This window comes from Homarus americanus, unplaced genomic scaffold, assembly GCF_018991925.1.
Source record: "Homarus americanus isolate GMGI-L3 unplaced genomic scaffold, GMGI_Hamer_2.0 scaffold5589, whole genome shotgun sequence".
Classification (NCBI taxonomy): domain Eukaryota; kingdom Metazoa; phylum Arthropoda; class Malacostraca; order Decapoda; family Nephropidae; genus Homarus; species Homarus americanus.
Window position 1 is genome coordinate 5,980,880 of NW_024736650.1, and position 15,930 is coordinate 5,996,809.

The 15,930-nt window shown below is 39.4% G+C and overlaps 1 protein-coding gene across 4 annotated transcripts in view; it reads left to right on the plus strand.

The window, feature by feature from the left end:
- LOC121872319 (thioredoxin domain-containing protein 11-like) overlaps positions 1–15,930 on the plus strand; it is a 102,107-nt gene that overhangs the window by 20,627 nt on the left and 65,550 nt on the right. For 3 of the 4 annotated variants that reach the window (XM_042375033.1, XM_042375031.1, XM_042375034.1), the window contains exons 2-3: positions 2,816–3,099; positions 13,823–13,846. In XM_042375033.1, coding sequence (XP_042230967.1) covers positions 2,837–3,099; positions 13,823–13,846 — 287 coding nt within the window. In that variant the 5' untranslated portion in view covers positions 2,816–2,836. The remainder of the gene's footprint in view (positions 1–2,815; positions 3,100–13,822; positions 13,847–15,930) is intronic. The other variant, XM_042375032.1, reaches the window with a different exon arrangement.

Genomic DNA, 15,930 nt, shown 5'->3' on the forward strand with positions numbered 1-15,930 from the left:
AAGCATGGACAACACAATCACAACAAATCCTTCGTCTCGCAGCGTCAGACGACATTTACTTTATATTTCTTCTCACACTGGATGAATAACAATTAGTCTGTCACAACATGAACACTGATATTCACTACAATTGACTGAATCAAACTGAATGGCTAGGGAACACATCCACATACCTGTAGGACAACGAAGTTGGATGGTATTACGGGAGGCTTGATCCTCCCGCTCACCATGGATATATACCCCTGAGTTGCCAGCGATCGCTACTCATGAAATGACAGAAATTACAAACAACCCAACTGTTACTCATTCAAGGATGACCCTCAGTTGACAAAGTTCTGGCGAATTACTAAAGTTGATTTACCCAGACTAATTCAAGATTGAGTTTGCAAGTAGAGAGTGGAATAAACGTATTGACAACTGTGTTCGAAGGCGGGACTTACTGGGAGGGATCCTGAGTGTAAAACGAATGGGAAAAACATGTCTCTCCTTAATGCTATGAATACATACAATTAATATTATATAACCGTACCTGGGTACAATACAACACATGATTCCGTAACATTCATTAGGTGATTTAGTCTTTATCAATGACCCCCGTTCTCTGAGATTCTACAAGCGCGGTGGATTTGAATGTTATGTAGCGTAATATGAAATAAAGGGGGTCTTTAGGAATGACAATGATGTGCGCAGTACACCATAAGAGTCCCGGCCCTGACATGGTGCATCCTAGAGTGCTAATAGAGTTGTGCAACGAGCTTGCCGAGCCCCTGAAGATCCTGTTTTGTAAATACCTGGATGAACAAAAGGTCCCCAGTGAATGGAAAGTGGCTTATGTGAGTCCAATCTTCAAGAAGGGCGATCTTCACTCCATGAAAAAGTATAGACCGGTGAGCCTGACCAGCATAATATGTAATGTACTTGAGAGTATTATCAGAGATGCAGAGATGGAACATCTACTACAAAACAACCTTGTAAAGGATTGCCAACACGGTTTTATGCCGGGGCGCTCCTGATTAACATAATTGCTCAAGGTATTGGATATTTGGACCCATATTCTGGAGCGGGGTGGTAATATCGACAATATTTACCTAGATTTTGCCAAGGCTTTCGACAGTATCCCCCCATGAAAGGCTGAAAATCAAACTGGAAGGGTATGAAATTCGGGGAAATGTCCTTGCGTGGATAGAAGACTTTCTACAGTACATGACCGCAAGCAGTGTGTGGTGATTACTGGCACGAAATCATAATCCGTACCTGTCACAAGCGGGGTACCACAGGGCAGTGCATTGGGCCCGCTGTTTGTTTCATAAATGACATGCCTGACTTTGTACACTCCTTCATACAAATGTTTGCAGATGACGCCAAATTATTTCGGGAAATCAAGAACCAAGCGGACTGGGAAGAGCTGCAGAAGGACCTATGTCCTCCTCTGAGCATCCTCATCAACCAGCTCTCTCTTTCTACCTACACCAACCAGCAAGCAACACCTCCTCCGCCGCTGCCTGGCGGCCCTCACTCCCGCCGGCGAGCATGGCGACCCACAAGCTGTCCTCCTCTGAGCATCCTCACCAACCAGCTCTCTCTACATCACGCTTGTAACCACGCTGCCACTTCCCAGCACCAAGCTGCATTGTACATCCAATATAACATGTATATAGAGAGCACATTGTGAGTTTCCTTTCTCCAACCATCCTGAGTGTGAACCCAAACAACCTGTTCCCCACAATGTCACTGTTCACTGCCATGGAGGACAGAGGTTCGTACACAAAGAACTACATCATATTCATTGACAGTATAGTGTATAGGTCAGAGTCGTGTGGGTACACTGTTCGCCATGCAGGACAGAGGGTCGTACACAAAGAAATACATCTTCATAAGCAGTGTATATATAGGTCAGTCATGTGAGTGATGTCACTGTTCGCTGCCATGCAAGACAGTGGTTCATATACATTAGACGTCATATTCTAATTGAAGACTAATCAGTGTGGGCTAGCAAATTTGGGATAAACAGCAAGAATGTTCCCAAGCACCCCCGATTCAATGTAGTAATTACAAAGTTCATGAAACAATAAGCCAGGTCGCCTGAAGTCTTTGACAGTGTCACATTCAATAATATAGTGTTTAAGTGCATGCTTTAAAGGTTTATCACAAAGTTTACATGTTGGGTGTCTCGGTATGGGTACAGAGTTACTAACTTGCCAGATGTATCGGTATCCTAGCCAAATTGCAAAAAAATATCCATTAAAACCCACGAAATACAGTAGTTCCTTTCGAAGCAGTCATCGCTATCATGAATTGGTAATGGGCTGGTAATTACTATTTATTAACGGTATAGTTGATAAGGACATAATTATAAAAATGAATATATCAATAAAAAGTGCTATTTGCTAAATTAAAACGGTAGTTGGAGGTTAATAGTTATACAGTATGTGTTTAAAATGTTAACATGTAAAAGATTGTTTTTGTTTTTTTACTTCTGAACAGGTGTATATGTTGTGATCGAAGACCCGAGTAATAAGCGAGAAACCTCACATTATGTAAATGGTGTACAGTATTAACACTTGTACAACACTATACTGATTTGTCGAACCATGATAGGTCATTCGCTTAGTTATATGAAGTCAAAATTTGCTGTATGGCAAGTGTCATACCGTATAAAATATTGTGAACCGATACATATATAGAATCTAGTAAATTATAAAGTATTTAAAGTATTATACGATGCTATTTTGTTTTCTTTAGCACTCAATCCTGTTTATATTTTATAATTATATTACTTATTGTTTACAATCTGACAACACGGGAAATTTGGCAGGTGGTGAGCAATGGTAGTGGGATGCCTGGGGTAGAGGAAGAGGAGGGTGTCACAGGCGATGAGACAGACACAACACCTCCAGTAGACTCTCAGGCCAAGAAGGAGGAGCCATCAGAGGACTCTAGAAACATCAAGGAGGAGGAGGAGGAGGTAGCCACGGATACCAGCACCTCAGCTGACACCTCGGCCTCCAGAGTCTCCTCAAGGATATTGGGATCCAAGATCATGTGGGCGTGTAAACTATCATGTGTCTTGCTCACCATCATCATTGTCGTTCAAAGCAGGTTGGTAGATACTACATAAGATAAGTTCATAGGCATATTTTGTCATTTATTTTTTCTTGATGGTAACGTATATCTACTACAGTATATTCTGCCCTACATGAAGTCTCTGATGCATGATGTACACTAAAAGTACGAGTGTTCCTACAAATGACAAGATGTGACTGAACTTAACCAATGATTGTTGATTGTTTGCTGATGAATGTCTTGAGAGTTATTACTAAATGTCTCCTTAGAGGTCCAGTGAGGGCCATAGCCTGTGGGTCCTATCATGTCTGGATTTTGCTATTTGCTGTCAGGAATGGCTTAGTGCTTTTGCATATATATAATGATTGTCAACTCATTTATAGATTAAACTTAATTTTGATGTTCTTTTTGTTATATTTTATGTAGTGGATATTTTGCCATGATTGGCTAAGTACTTTTTGTTTAATATGACGAGGGCCACCGCTCGGCTAGGAAGTTAAGTAAGGTTAGGTAGGTTACTTTGTTTAGTTTGGTCAGGTTCTAATAAATGTCACCTGTTTTATAATAAGCTTCCATGCTCAACTGAAATGTGGTTAGGTATGTTTACAGCTACACAACGATCGAGTCACGGTGAAATAAATGCCTCATGAGTCGCGGTCAAATATAGTTCGTGTTGTTCGCTGGTAATGGACAATTGGCATATCAGAGTGCACTCACAGCAATATAGCGTTAGTAGGAACTTGCCAGTCACGACAAAATATCTACTGCCTATATTTTATGGTATCATTTTGGTCATCCAGCGAATTTTAGGATTTTGAGTTTCACATTCGGTAGTTTTGACAATTCTAAGACTTTTCTTCTGTAGCATTTCTTTCACAAATGATTACTTCCGAGAAAATTGCAATAATTTGTTAAGTTGAGTTAGGCTAGCTCAGGTTATGTTAGGTTTGAATTGTTTTTTCTTATAATTTTTGATGTGCTTTGAACGATTCTGACCTTCATTTCTATCGTAAATACTAATTTTTTGTGATCCCCCCCACCCAAACCCCTGGTTCCCACTGGGGTCCCCCCATTATTGTTGGATAAGGGGGGCTAGCTCAAAAAGTAGTGATTTGCCGTAGAAATGAAGGTCGGAATCTTTCAAAACAAATGAAAAACCTTTGGAAAAACATAATTTCAACTTCCAAATAGGTGGATGACCGAAATGATGATTTTACCCCTTTTATTTGGCAAATATGAAGTAGGGCAAGTCACTCATGTAATGGTTTTTGGGATTTTGTATTTTGAATATTTTAAATCTTTAGAATGACTCATTCCATAGAATATCATAACTTTAATTCTTTACAACTATTAAGCTCGTGAACTACAAACTTTAGGACAGTACACCAGAGAAGAGAAATGCATTCTTACCTCTTGCAAATATAAAAAAGTGGACAAATATTGGGATGCAACATCAAAGCTTCATTTGATGCCATTTTGGTTTAATCTCAGTGACGGTAAGCACGTGTTTGCCAGCTACTGCTACATTACAGTACAGTATGTGATTTCTCCTTTTTAAATGAACCAACCTGACCTAACCTAAAATAATACCTGTAGGTACAGTACTTGACGACAGTGTTATGGCCTTAGCACCTTCTTGAGAAAATTTCTCCATAGAAGATTTCCTAATTTGAGAAACTGACAAAAAATGCACAAGGAATGTGCTTTGCATAATACTGTATCACTTCTTATGTTAAAAAGGAATACAGTACAGCTAAACAAGACCTTGCCAATAAGGTTGCCATATACAGTATAGATTGTAGGGTTGGTTCTTTTTTGTTGGAAGGAATTTTATTTTATATTAGAAAAATAAGATACAGAATAAAAAATATTATGTTTTAGGTTAAGTTATGGTTGGTAGGTTAGTTTTATTTATTTTATGAAGGATGTCTTGTGGAATACTGTACTATACCTGTACCTAAAAAAAAAAAAAATCTGTGAAACAAACCAACACTTGATCACAGAAAGTAAACGTGGTGGAAGAAGGCAGATCCTGCGGAGGTAGAATACATGAATTATTGTAAGAGTGATATTATGCAGAATGCATTCCTCAATTTTTAGGATAAGAAAACTTATCTTCTTTCGAAAAATTTCCTGAAGTTGGTGGTAAGGTTGGATCACTTTCATCAGGTACCCTGTATTACCAAAATAATTCCTGTCTCAGACAGGAACCTTCAGTACATCCAGGATGTGCTAGCTACTGCCACAATATATGATTAATTTTTCATGAAATGAACTGACCTATATAACCTAATCTAACCAACATAATCTATATAATCTAATTTAACCTAGCCTAAAATATCTTTTATGGCCATAAGAAAAAATCCTGTACGAAAGAAACCATCGAACCTGCTCCAAAGACAGAGGAGGAGCCATGGTAGCGATGAATGTGGAATGTCACTGCCTTAGATTTGTGTTCAGTAAGAAAAATGGGAAACTGATATTATGAGATGTTTTCCTCACCCACTTTTTGGTCTTTTCATGAGGTATGAAAGCATTTATATAATACTGTATGGTGAAATAACCTAGAATTGGTAGTTCGGGAGTGCAATAGATGAAAAAAATGCCAGTGCAGCAATAGTTTACTCTCCTTTTGCATCATAATACAGTACAGTAATTGTAAATTTTCGGAATGTAAGAAGAGTTGCCACCTTCTATAGGACGAAGCATTAATATTTTAGTGGACTTTATGAAGATAAATTGAGTTTCACTAGTATTTTGTTCAAGTAATGTAAGCAGAAAGTATCACTACATTCCATCACAGTTGTCTATTTCTTTCAATGTTGTCATGCATTGTGTTTACATTTATGCTTGCATGTACTTTACCAGATGTATGGGTATCACTAGCAGCTGCCAGATGTGCATGTTGATTAACATCTTTCCACCAAGGTGTTTGAAGGGTAAATGAGCAGCTGTGAAATTTTTGAGGGTAAATAATTATTGATGGTGACATATAGTATAATTAAACTGTATGGCTCATGACTGCTTCAAGATACTGTATTTGAAATTGGGCAGGAGGAATCAAGACAGTATCATACAAGGAGGTTGAATAAATGAAGGCAGCATCCACTGCCTCAGGTGAAATCACTGTTTGCGACTAATATGTTGGCCAATATGGCAGCGATTCTTGATCATAGACTTCAATCTCCTTGGTTTATCCCACTATAATGTGTGTAATGAATAAAACAGCACCTGTAGAATAAATTCTACAGGATTACCTGTATCTATAACCATTGTTTGTTTTAGAGTAGCTACTGTAACTGTCTGTGATGCCTTGACCAAGATGGTGGCAGGCAGGATCCTTGGCTTCATGTGCCTCCATTGTCTACACAGCAGATGCTGCCTACATCCATTCGACCTCCTTTGTTTCATTCAACTGTAGTAATCTGGTCCCATAAGTGTACGAGATACATACATTTGCTGGACTGAAAGGGATAAACCAATTTGTGTTGTTGTACTGTATTGCTGTACTTTACTAATTAAAACTGCACCGGGGGTTACCTATGACATACATAAAAATATCAATGGATGCCATTTCATATTTAGCATCGACTTGGGGGCACAGGGTGAGTTTGGACAAAAATACCCCAAAAAGATGCAGAGGTAACAGCTCGTAAACAGTTACACCAAGTGTTAACAGGTCACAATGAAGAAACCTTGGTAATAATAAAGACTTAAATTAACCTGTAAACACCTTATATTTACCTTATCACAATCCATGTATCAAGAACACACACACAAAACCCTCCAAGGTCTTTGTCTTAGCAGGTCTTAAATCTCTTCACTACGAGATAGATTGTGAAAAGCTGATAGACAAACAGATGGGAGGTTAATATTAGGTCAAGCTTAATCTCTCTCTCTCTCTTCTCTCTCCACAAGCAGTTAGTAGTATAGTAGTAGTCATTTTTGCAAAAACTCAACCTTATGACCCCCTCCCCACTCTTCCCACCCTGTCATTAATTACCCAGAACGTGTTGTTGTTATCGCTGCTCTTAATTTTTTGAAAAAAAAAAAAAGAAAATGGTCACAACTGCGGCGGTCGTAAGTCGGGGACTACCTGTATGTTTTCAGTAACAATATGCTCATAGTACAGTACTATGTTTATTTAATTCTGGGGTTGTCTATGGACTGCATTTTCTGATCTTTGGGGGTATTTTCCCCATTTTTAGTACAGTAAAACCTTGATAAATCAGACCTCAATACAGGTACAGTATAACCTGTACAGTGATCCCTCGGTTAACGAACGCCTCAGTTAACGAATTTTCTTCCATAAGAATCTTCAATTCGGTTAACGAATTTCTTATGAACCGACCTCAACATGTTTTCGCTTGCACTGGCCGGGCAACCAGCTTTAGTATCAGTCCGCCAATACATTAATCGGTTCTAGGGCTTAAATTCCTTACTATTTTAGTAAATATCAAGAAGTTTATACTAATCAATAATTTTAAAAGTTTAATATTAAATTTTTTAGTAATTTTAACAATTATTGAACATAATTGAAGGTAAAGTGACTAGTTTAATGCGCGGCATCCAGCCTCTTAACACAGCAAACAGGCGTTAGTCTCTCTCTGTTTTCACTGGAGGTAACATCTTGCTTGAGACTCTCTTCAACTAAACGCTTTTTTTCTGTGTTTCCAAGCAAATTATTGGTCATTTTGAAATATATTTTACATATTGACAATATATAATGCAGTGCAGTGTTGATTTAAAGAAAATAATCTTGAAATACACCAAGAGAACTAAAATTTTATGGGTGAATGGTGCCATGGGGTGACTTCTCTTCCACCCCAATGCCTTCTCATCTTCCTTCTCCTCCACCCCCATTCTAATTCCCATCATCATCCAGGAGCCTTCTACATACACACCTCAAAGTAAGTGAACTTTTCTACCATTTTTGTTGAATTTAGGCAATTTTCGGTGAGCTGGAACCAATTACCCAAAAACCCATTGAAACAATGGTTTCGGTTAACGAACTTTTCGGTTAACGAACAACCTGCTGGAACGGATTGAGTTCGTTAACCGAGGGACCACTGTATTGGAATTCGATTTTTGCGGACTGAGATGCTCTGGTCACTAGTACAGTAATACAAAAAAGGGGCGGGAAGATTAATAAAAAAAAATCTTATGAAATGAACCACGCTTACTGAATACTGTACAGTGGTCTAATCAGATTTGCTATAGGCCTGCGGAGAACTTATACATTTCAGTATGTAAGCAGGCTGGGTCTGATCATGTGTTGCCGCATTCGTCTGGTTTATTTATTTGTTGATTCCGTATTATATTCCCATATGACTGGCCTGTTATGGTTTATGGGTCATCATGATTAATATAACATCTTCAGTAATAAAGAAAATACAACACTATCTAATTTGTATTATGACTTGAAAATAAAAGGATAAGTTGTATCAGAAGGTTATTTACTCAAGATGCATTTCTGTGAGGTTTCAGCTGACTAGCTTACAACAGGGGTCACTATAACACACTGTATAGTGTTTGATATGAAGATACCTTCTTAAAAATGTTATTAACTACCTTTGAGTGTTATGATGACTCAGTCTGGCTACTTGTATACTACTTAGACAAATGATTAATGAATAAACCAGGGTACAGTATATGCAGGTACATAATACTGTACACTAGAATATTGCTTATTAAGTGATGATAAATACACAATAGTATTTATTAAGTGATGATAAATACACTACTGTACTAATTTACTCAGTGTTGAAGACAAACATTGTGTTAAGCTGATCAGCTGTTGCTCTTTGTAAACAAATGACTCTGTTCAATGTGGGATTCTTTTTTCAGGAAAGCTGATACTTTTAGGATAATATTTTAACAACCTGACACCAAGTGATCCTAAACTATGAGAATTGTGGTGGAATTGAATTTAGAAGTGTTAAAGGAATCTTGTGGGAGTTAGGGGGAGGGAGCCACCCACCCATGCTACCCCCCTCCCATTTGCCAGCTGCTCCTAGATAAATTTTTGTCTTCCACATACAATATACTCCTACACTTACTTTTATTTTATACTTTTATCCTCTTAACCACTGATCGGCTCGTTAGCCGCTTGGGCGATCAGTCGCATCTCTGTTATGCACTGTTGGCAAGTACTGGGCATGCACCGGGTCCTGAATTTATCAGAACCTACTCCAGTGCCTGTCAAGCATGGTCTTGAAAGAGCTCACACTCGGCACCATCACAACACTCTCTGGCAGATTGTTCCACGAGTTCACAACTCTCACTCCGAAAAAGTTATCCCTCGCAATTTTCTGGGCTTGCGGCTTCTTCAACATTGAGCTGTGACCCCTTGTGGGGCGAGCGTCCGCCAGCTTCAGGTAAGGGCAGTTGACTGAGTAGTGCCCTTTGAGTTGTTTATATACCTCAATTAGGTCCCCCCTTGCCCATCTGTAGTATGGTATAAGCTAGGCAATTTCAGGTGCTCTAATCTCTCAGGGTAGCTGATGTGCCAAAGTGCAGGCATCTGTCTGGTGGCTTTCCTTTGGACATTTTCAATCAACTGAGTCTCTAGCATATCTTGGGGACCAGATGGGGTGACAGTACTCCAGGCGGGGAAGCACTTCACTCTTGAAGATCGTTATGAGGGATGAACTGTCTAGATATCTGAACGACCTTATAGGACCTAATAATTTAGTTGCCTGGTTCATCTTCTTCAGCTCGTCAACATACACAACCAGTCCTTTTCACAATCAGTCTCGCTGACAACAGAGTTGTTGACAACCAGACTTATATGTCTGATTTTCAACCCAGAGTTCCGTGTCATATTTTTGTTCTTGTCATTGTGCACTAATATTCTTTTAATAACCTTGTTATACAGGCATCCCCCGCGTTATGGAAGGGTTCCATTCCCGGAAAATTGACCGTATCGCGAAATTCCGTAATTCTAAACCTATTTTCCCATTGACTTCCATTATAAAACTGGAGATGCGTTCCTAAGGAATTTTTTTGGCCCCAAAAAAGTAATTCAAGCACTTTTATTAATGAAAATAAACATTTATAAACACATACAATACAGTACATTAAATAATTTGATATACCTTCTTAAAACACCAAATTAGGGGTTAATATTGCATAATATTGCATTATACAGCTGTGTATGTTTATTTGAGTGCCCCGTCATAGGAGTCCGTTTTCTCTCACTTCAAGGCCGCCTGAGTCGTCCGTTTTCTCTTAATCTTAAGAGTGCACCAGGGACTACTGTATTATTTTTTAGTGGTGCCACAGAATTTGATATTGCAACTGGGGTATGTCTGATTACAGTTGGAATATTCAAGATCCATTGTGAGTGATGTTTAAAGCTTCAACTGTCTTTATGGTTGGTAAAACTTTTCAAGTCTGTCAGTCTGAATGGCATGTGTGAGGCCTTGTGTTTGTTAAAATTTACCCCAATTTCCGTAAGGGCGGATTTACGGGCCGTAACGCGAAATTATTGGTCATCATTTACAAATTCCGTAAGAGTGAAATTCCGTAACCCGGGGGATGCCTGTACATTTAAAGACCTTAGTTGTTGAAGTGCAGTAATAACATAACTGATTTTCTTTAAACAATTCAGATAAGCAGTGTTATCTCCAACTCCCTCGCCTCATCTATTCACTTTTTTCAGACTTTCACATTTTTCGGACTGGGGTCTGCCCCAATTAGTCCGATTTATCGAGGTTCTATTGTATTTTATGTGTACAGCATGCCCTTCAAATTTGCGGATTTTTAATTCGCGGACTTCGATTATTCGCAGATGAAACCCTGGATGTACCCAAGAATGTTTCAGGGTAGTTTAAAGTTGCTGGCATTTTTGTGGCCAGGTCAGGAAGCCATTCATTCTAGAGACAGTAATTTCCTTTACCTGTATTGTATAATAATAATAATAATAATTAATGGTTTATTGAAAAAATTCTGCAGCCCGAAGGCTGAAAATATACATTGGACATAAATGACTTATTACATACATTGGTGGTTTAACAAAAGCCTTCATTAGAGAAAGGTAAAGGAACATACAGTGAACATACAGATTAATGTAGGTGTTGAACAGCAAACTCGTAGTGTAGTAACTCTCTCCCAGATGGTGTTAGGAGGAACTCACGTGGTGTAGTAGTTCCCTCAGATGGTGTTATGAGGGACCTGGCGTGGTGTAGTAATTCCCTCGCAGATGGTGTTATGAGGGGCCTCACGTGGTGTAGTAATTCCCTCACAGATGGTGTTATGAGGGACATCACGTGGTATAGTAATTACCTCACAGATGGTGTTATGTGGGGCCTCACATGGTGTAGTAACTCCCTCACAGATGGTGTTATGAGGGGCATCACGTGGTGTAGTAATTCCCTCGCAGATGGTGTTATGAGGGGCCTCACGTGGTGTAGTAATTCCCTCACAGATGGTGTTATGAGGGACCTCACGTGGTATAGTAATTACCTCACAGATGGTGTTATGTGGGGCCTCACATGGTGTAGTAACTCCCTCACAGATGGTGTTATGAGGGGCATCACGTGGTGTAGTAATTCCCTCACAGATGGTGTTATGAGGGGCCTGACGTGGTGTTGTAATTCCCTCACAGATGGCGTTATGAGGGACCTCACGTGGTGTAGTAATTCCCTCACAGATGGTGTGATGAGGGACTTCACGTGGTGTAGTAATTCCCTCACATATGGTGTTATGAGGGACATGTGGTGTAGTAATTCCCTCACAGATGGTGTTATATGAGTGAGGTTTGGTCTTAGGCCTTCCTATCGTAGACGGATTAACACATCGCTGGTTGTTGTTGGGTCTCACGGGCCGTTATCACTGGGTACCTGGGACCTCACTGTGTGAAGGTTAACTTGGGTACGACTGTTACTGTTGAGTTGTTCTCACTGACTTAAGCACTGTTCACCTCTGTTTAACACTGGTTCAATTCCTTTCCTAAATGAAATTGTAACTTCTGGCGAGAACTTGTTGATATTCCGGTGGGGAGGAGGGTTCAGGGGAGGGGGTTGGTATGGGCCAACTTAACAGTTGACCTGGCTGCTCCGAGAGGAGCGCCAGGTACGTCTTGGCCCTTTGGTGGTCAGGGATGTATATATACAGTATATACAGTATGTGCGTGTGTAGATATACACTCCAGTGCAAGCCCCAGCAGTCACAGTGGGTGCCCATCCTCTCCAGCTGGTGCAGTCTGCCAAACTCCTGGGTGTATCTACAGACAACAAACTTGACTGGAAAGCCCATGTAAATAACAGTCAAGGCAGCCTCGTACCGTCTCTACATGCTACAACGACTTAGGTCACTTGGGACACCCACGCCAGAGCTGAGGACCATCTACAACGCCTTTATTCTCCCCAAACTTACATATGCGTCACCAGCCTGGTCGTCTTCTCTCAACTCCACCCAACGACGTCAGCTAGAGAAGGTACAGAAAAGGGCCTGCAGAATCATGCTCGGCGCAGAATACTCCGGCTACACCAATGCTCTCTCCACTGGAAATGCCATCCCTCAGTGACCTCCACCACCAAGCACTGGAAAGGTTTGGCAGTGGACTACTGCACCACCCTCGTCATCGCCACCTGCGGCCCCCCACCCAACTCGCGCAGTCCGCCACTACAACAAAATACAGCCCATAAGAGCCCGTACCAATAGATATAAGAACAGCACCACCCCATCTATTGTTAAAATAATAAACAACTCCTGATTTATGTACTGTACAGCCCTGTAAATGTATTCAATGCATATTATATCATTATGTCTAAATCAAATGTAAGTGTATATTTTCAGCCACTGGCTGCAACTCTATTAATAAACCGTTTATTATTATTATTATTACACACACACACACACACACACACAAAACACGTACAAATAAATAATAATGGGAAAATCTTCTTACCAATAATCAGAAACAAATGTATTAAAAATATTGAGTTTACTCTCAAGTCCACTTTGTGCTTTCTTATTTTTTGTAACCCCCCCCCTCCCTGGTCGGCAAATGTTCTTTGCGGATTTGGTGATTCACGGCCATTTGAGAACCTAACCCCCGCGAATTTGAAGGGCATGCTGTATGGTACTGTATTCTTGGCTTATAATTTTCCACGTTGGAAAACTCCTGAATGTGGTTCATCTCTGGTCTCAAACTTGCCAGATAATTGATATGTTCCACTGTACTACATGTGGAATGTTTTTCTAGGGAACATCTTTTATGTTCTTGCATTACAGCTATCATTAACCTTCAACAGTACAGTACAGTACAGTACTGTACATTATAACCTTCTCGGAGTGTCCATAAGTTGACGAGTCGTTAAACAATCTGTTTTCTTGAATTACTGTAGCTGGATATTTTCATAGTGTTAACCCATTGTATTCGCATAGTACTATACGCACTTGTGCCTTGAAAAATCCACAAGCTGTCGTGTAAAAGGTAAAATGAAAACCATTGCTTTGATAACATTGGCCCATGATATTGTAAAAGTCAGGTTAATAATATTCAGTGTAATGATGTACTGCAGGTGGAAATGTACAAACTGTTTTAAAGTACCTCAGAAACATGTTACAGTACTTCTGAAGCTGGTGGAGAAAAATTCTGTGAGAATTACAGGTGTGAAGATCTTTGAAATATTTTTCCATTACTGTATGCATAATATATAGTTATCATTTATTTCTTAGACTTTATTGTTATTATTTTAGTAAAACCTTGGAGAGCTGTGTTTGAATTCTAATAATTTATTTTTTTCTCTAGTTCCTGGGCTATAACGTCAGAAGGGTAAGCTAAGTATTTATAATGAAAGATCCATGTGCCTTGTAAGTGTTAATTACTGTAGCAATAATAATTGTTTGGAGTAGATGAGTGTACAGTATTGTGTTGCATCATTCTGCCAAATGTAGAGTGGTTAGATATACTGTACTGTACTTGCATTTCTTGTGCTTTATTTGCTGTAGATTATTATGCTGACTTTTCTTATATGGTTAAGGTATGTTATATCCTTCTTGTCCATATTTGCCCACGTCAGTCGTACGCAGAAGGGTAGTCAGTCCTTTACGGTACAGTATAAGGACAAGAGCGTCATCATGAAATTCATGTTGTGCTTACTTGGGTTACTGGTTTCAAGCTTTTACTGATTATTATGTAATGTGCTTTCTTATCAAAACTAAGTACAGTACCTGTACAGTGGTCCCTCGGTTAACGAGCGCCTTGGTTAACGAGATTTCGGTTAACGATTTACCTTCCATAAGATTCTTTAACTTCGGTTAACGAGCAATCCCTCGATTAACGAGTATTTTACGAGCCGACTTCAACATGTTTTCACTTGCATTTGGCGGTCCACCAGCTGTAGTATTAGTCCGCCAATACAGTAATCGGTTTTAGGGCTTAAATTCCTTACTATTTTAGTAAATATTAAGAAGTTTATACTATTCAATAATTTTAAAAGTTTAATATTAACTTTTTTTTGGTCATTTTAACAATTATTGAACATAATTGAAGGGAAAGAAACTAGTTTCTGGCGTGCCATCCAGCCTGTTAACACACCAGACAGGCGTTAGTCTCTCTGTTTTCAGTGGAAGTAACATCTTGCTTGAGACTCTCCAACTAAATGCTTTTTTTCTGTTTCCAAGCAAATTATTGGTCATTTTGAAATATATTTTACGTATTGACAATATATAATGCAGTGCAGTGTTGATTTAAAGAAAATAATCTTGAAATACACCAAGAGAACTAAAATTTTATGGGTGAAATGGTGCCATGGGGTGACTTCTCTTCCACCCCAATGCCTTCTCTTCTTCCTCCTCCTCCACCCCCATTCTAATTCCCATCATCATCATCCAGGGGCCTTCTACATACACACCTCAAAGTAAGTGTACTTTTCTACCTTTTTTGTTGAATTTAGGCAATTTTCGGTGAGCTGGAACCAATTACCCAAAAACCCATCGAAACAATGGTTTCGGTTAACGAGCAACCTGCTGGAACGGATTGTGCTCGTTAACCGAGGGACCACTGTATTATAATGTGTTAGATATTAATGCTGATTATTGCTTTTAACTGTAATACTGTATTGTACTGTTTTTTAATCTTTGTAATATTGTAGTTTTTGTGTTTTGTTACATAGGAAGATAATTTGTACCTCCGTTACTTGAATTCATGTGTTGTGGTTGAAAAATTTCATGATTATTTTTGACCAACATTATTTTTATTAGTTGAGCTATGGTTGAGTCTGGAGAGGGTTTATTTGAGGCTTGTATGATCTGATAAACAACAGAACTACAAATGAGATGCATATGATCAGAGTGGACAAAGCACCAGAAAAAAATGGAGACCTCTAGCGTTTTCTTCTCTGTGAGCTGCCGCCCACCATCCTCACCTCCAGCCCCACACATAGTGACGTATGGGTAATCTCTCTTGGGATACAGAGGTGGTTTCCCTCTCCGTTTGTGAATAAATCTTGATTTTCACCATAGTGGTGCTTACTCTGGTCGTACGTGCCTCATTTGTTGTTCTGTTATTTATTAGTTTTCTGGAGTGTTACTCCAGGTATACAAGTCAAGCATTTCTAGGATTCCTGGTGTCAGACCTGCAAGCTTATTGACAAAACACATTACAGTATGGTACATGTATTTGGATCACCTGACACTTGTCAGTTACAGGAAATTTATTACTGTTCATTTTCTTTATTGCTGTCCATATGAAGGAGTGCCTGAGTAGAAACAGAGCATATCTCCTGTCATAAGGGTTGGAGCTTGGTACTCAGGACACCCCAGTTCACTAAACCTTACAGTTGAGGAAGTGAAGATGGTCAAATGCAGTGCTGAAACCACACTGTCTTGTATGTACCAAAGCATAGTACTGTACTG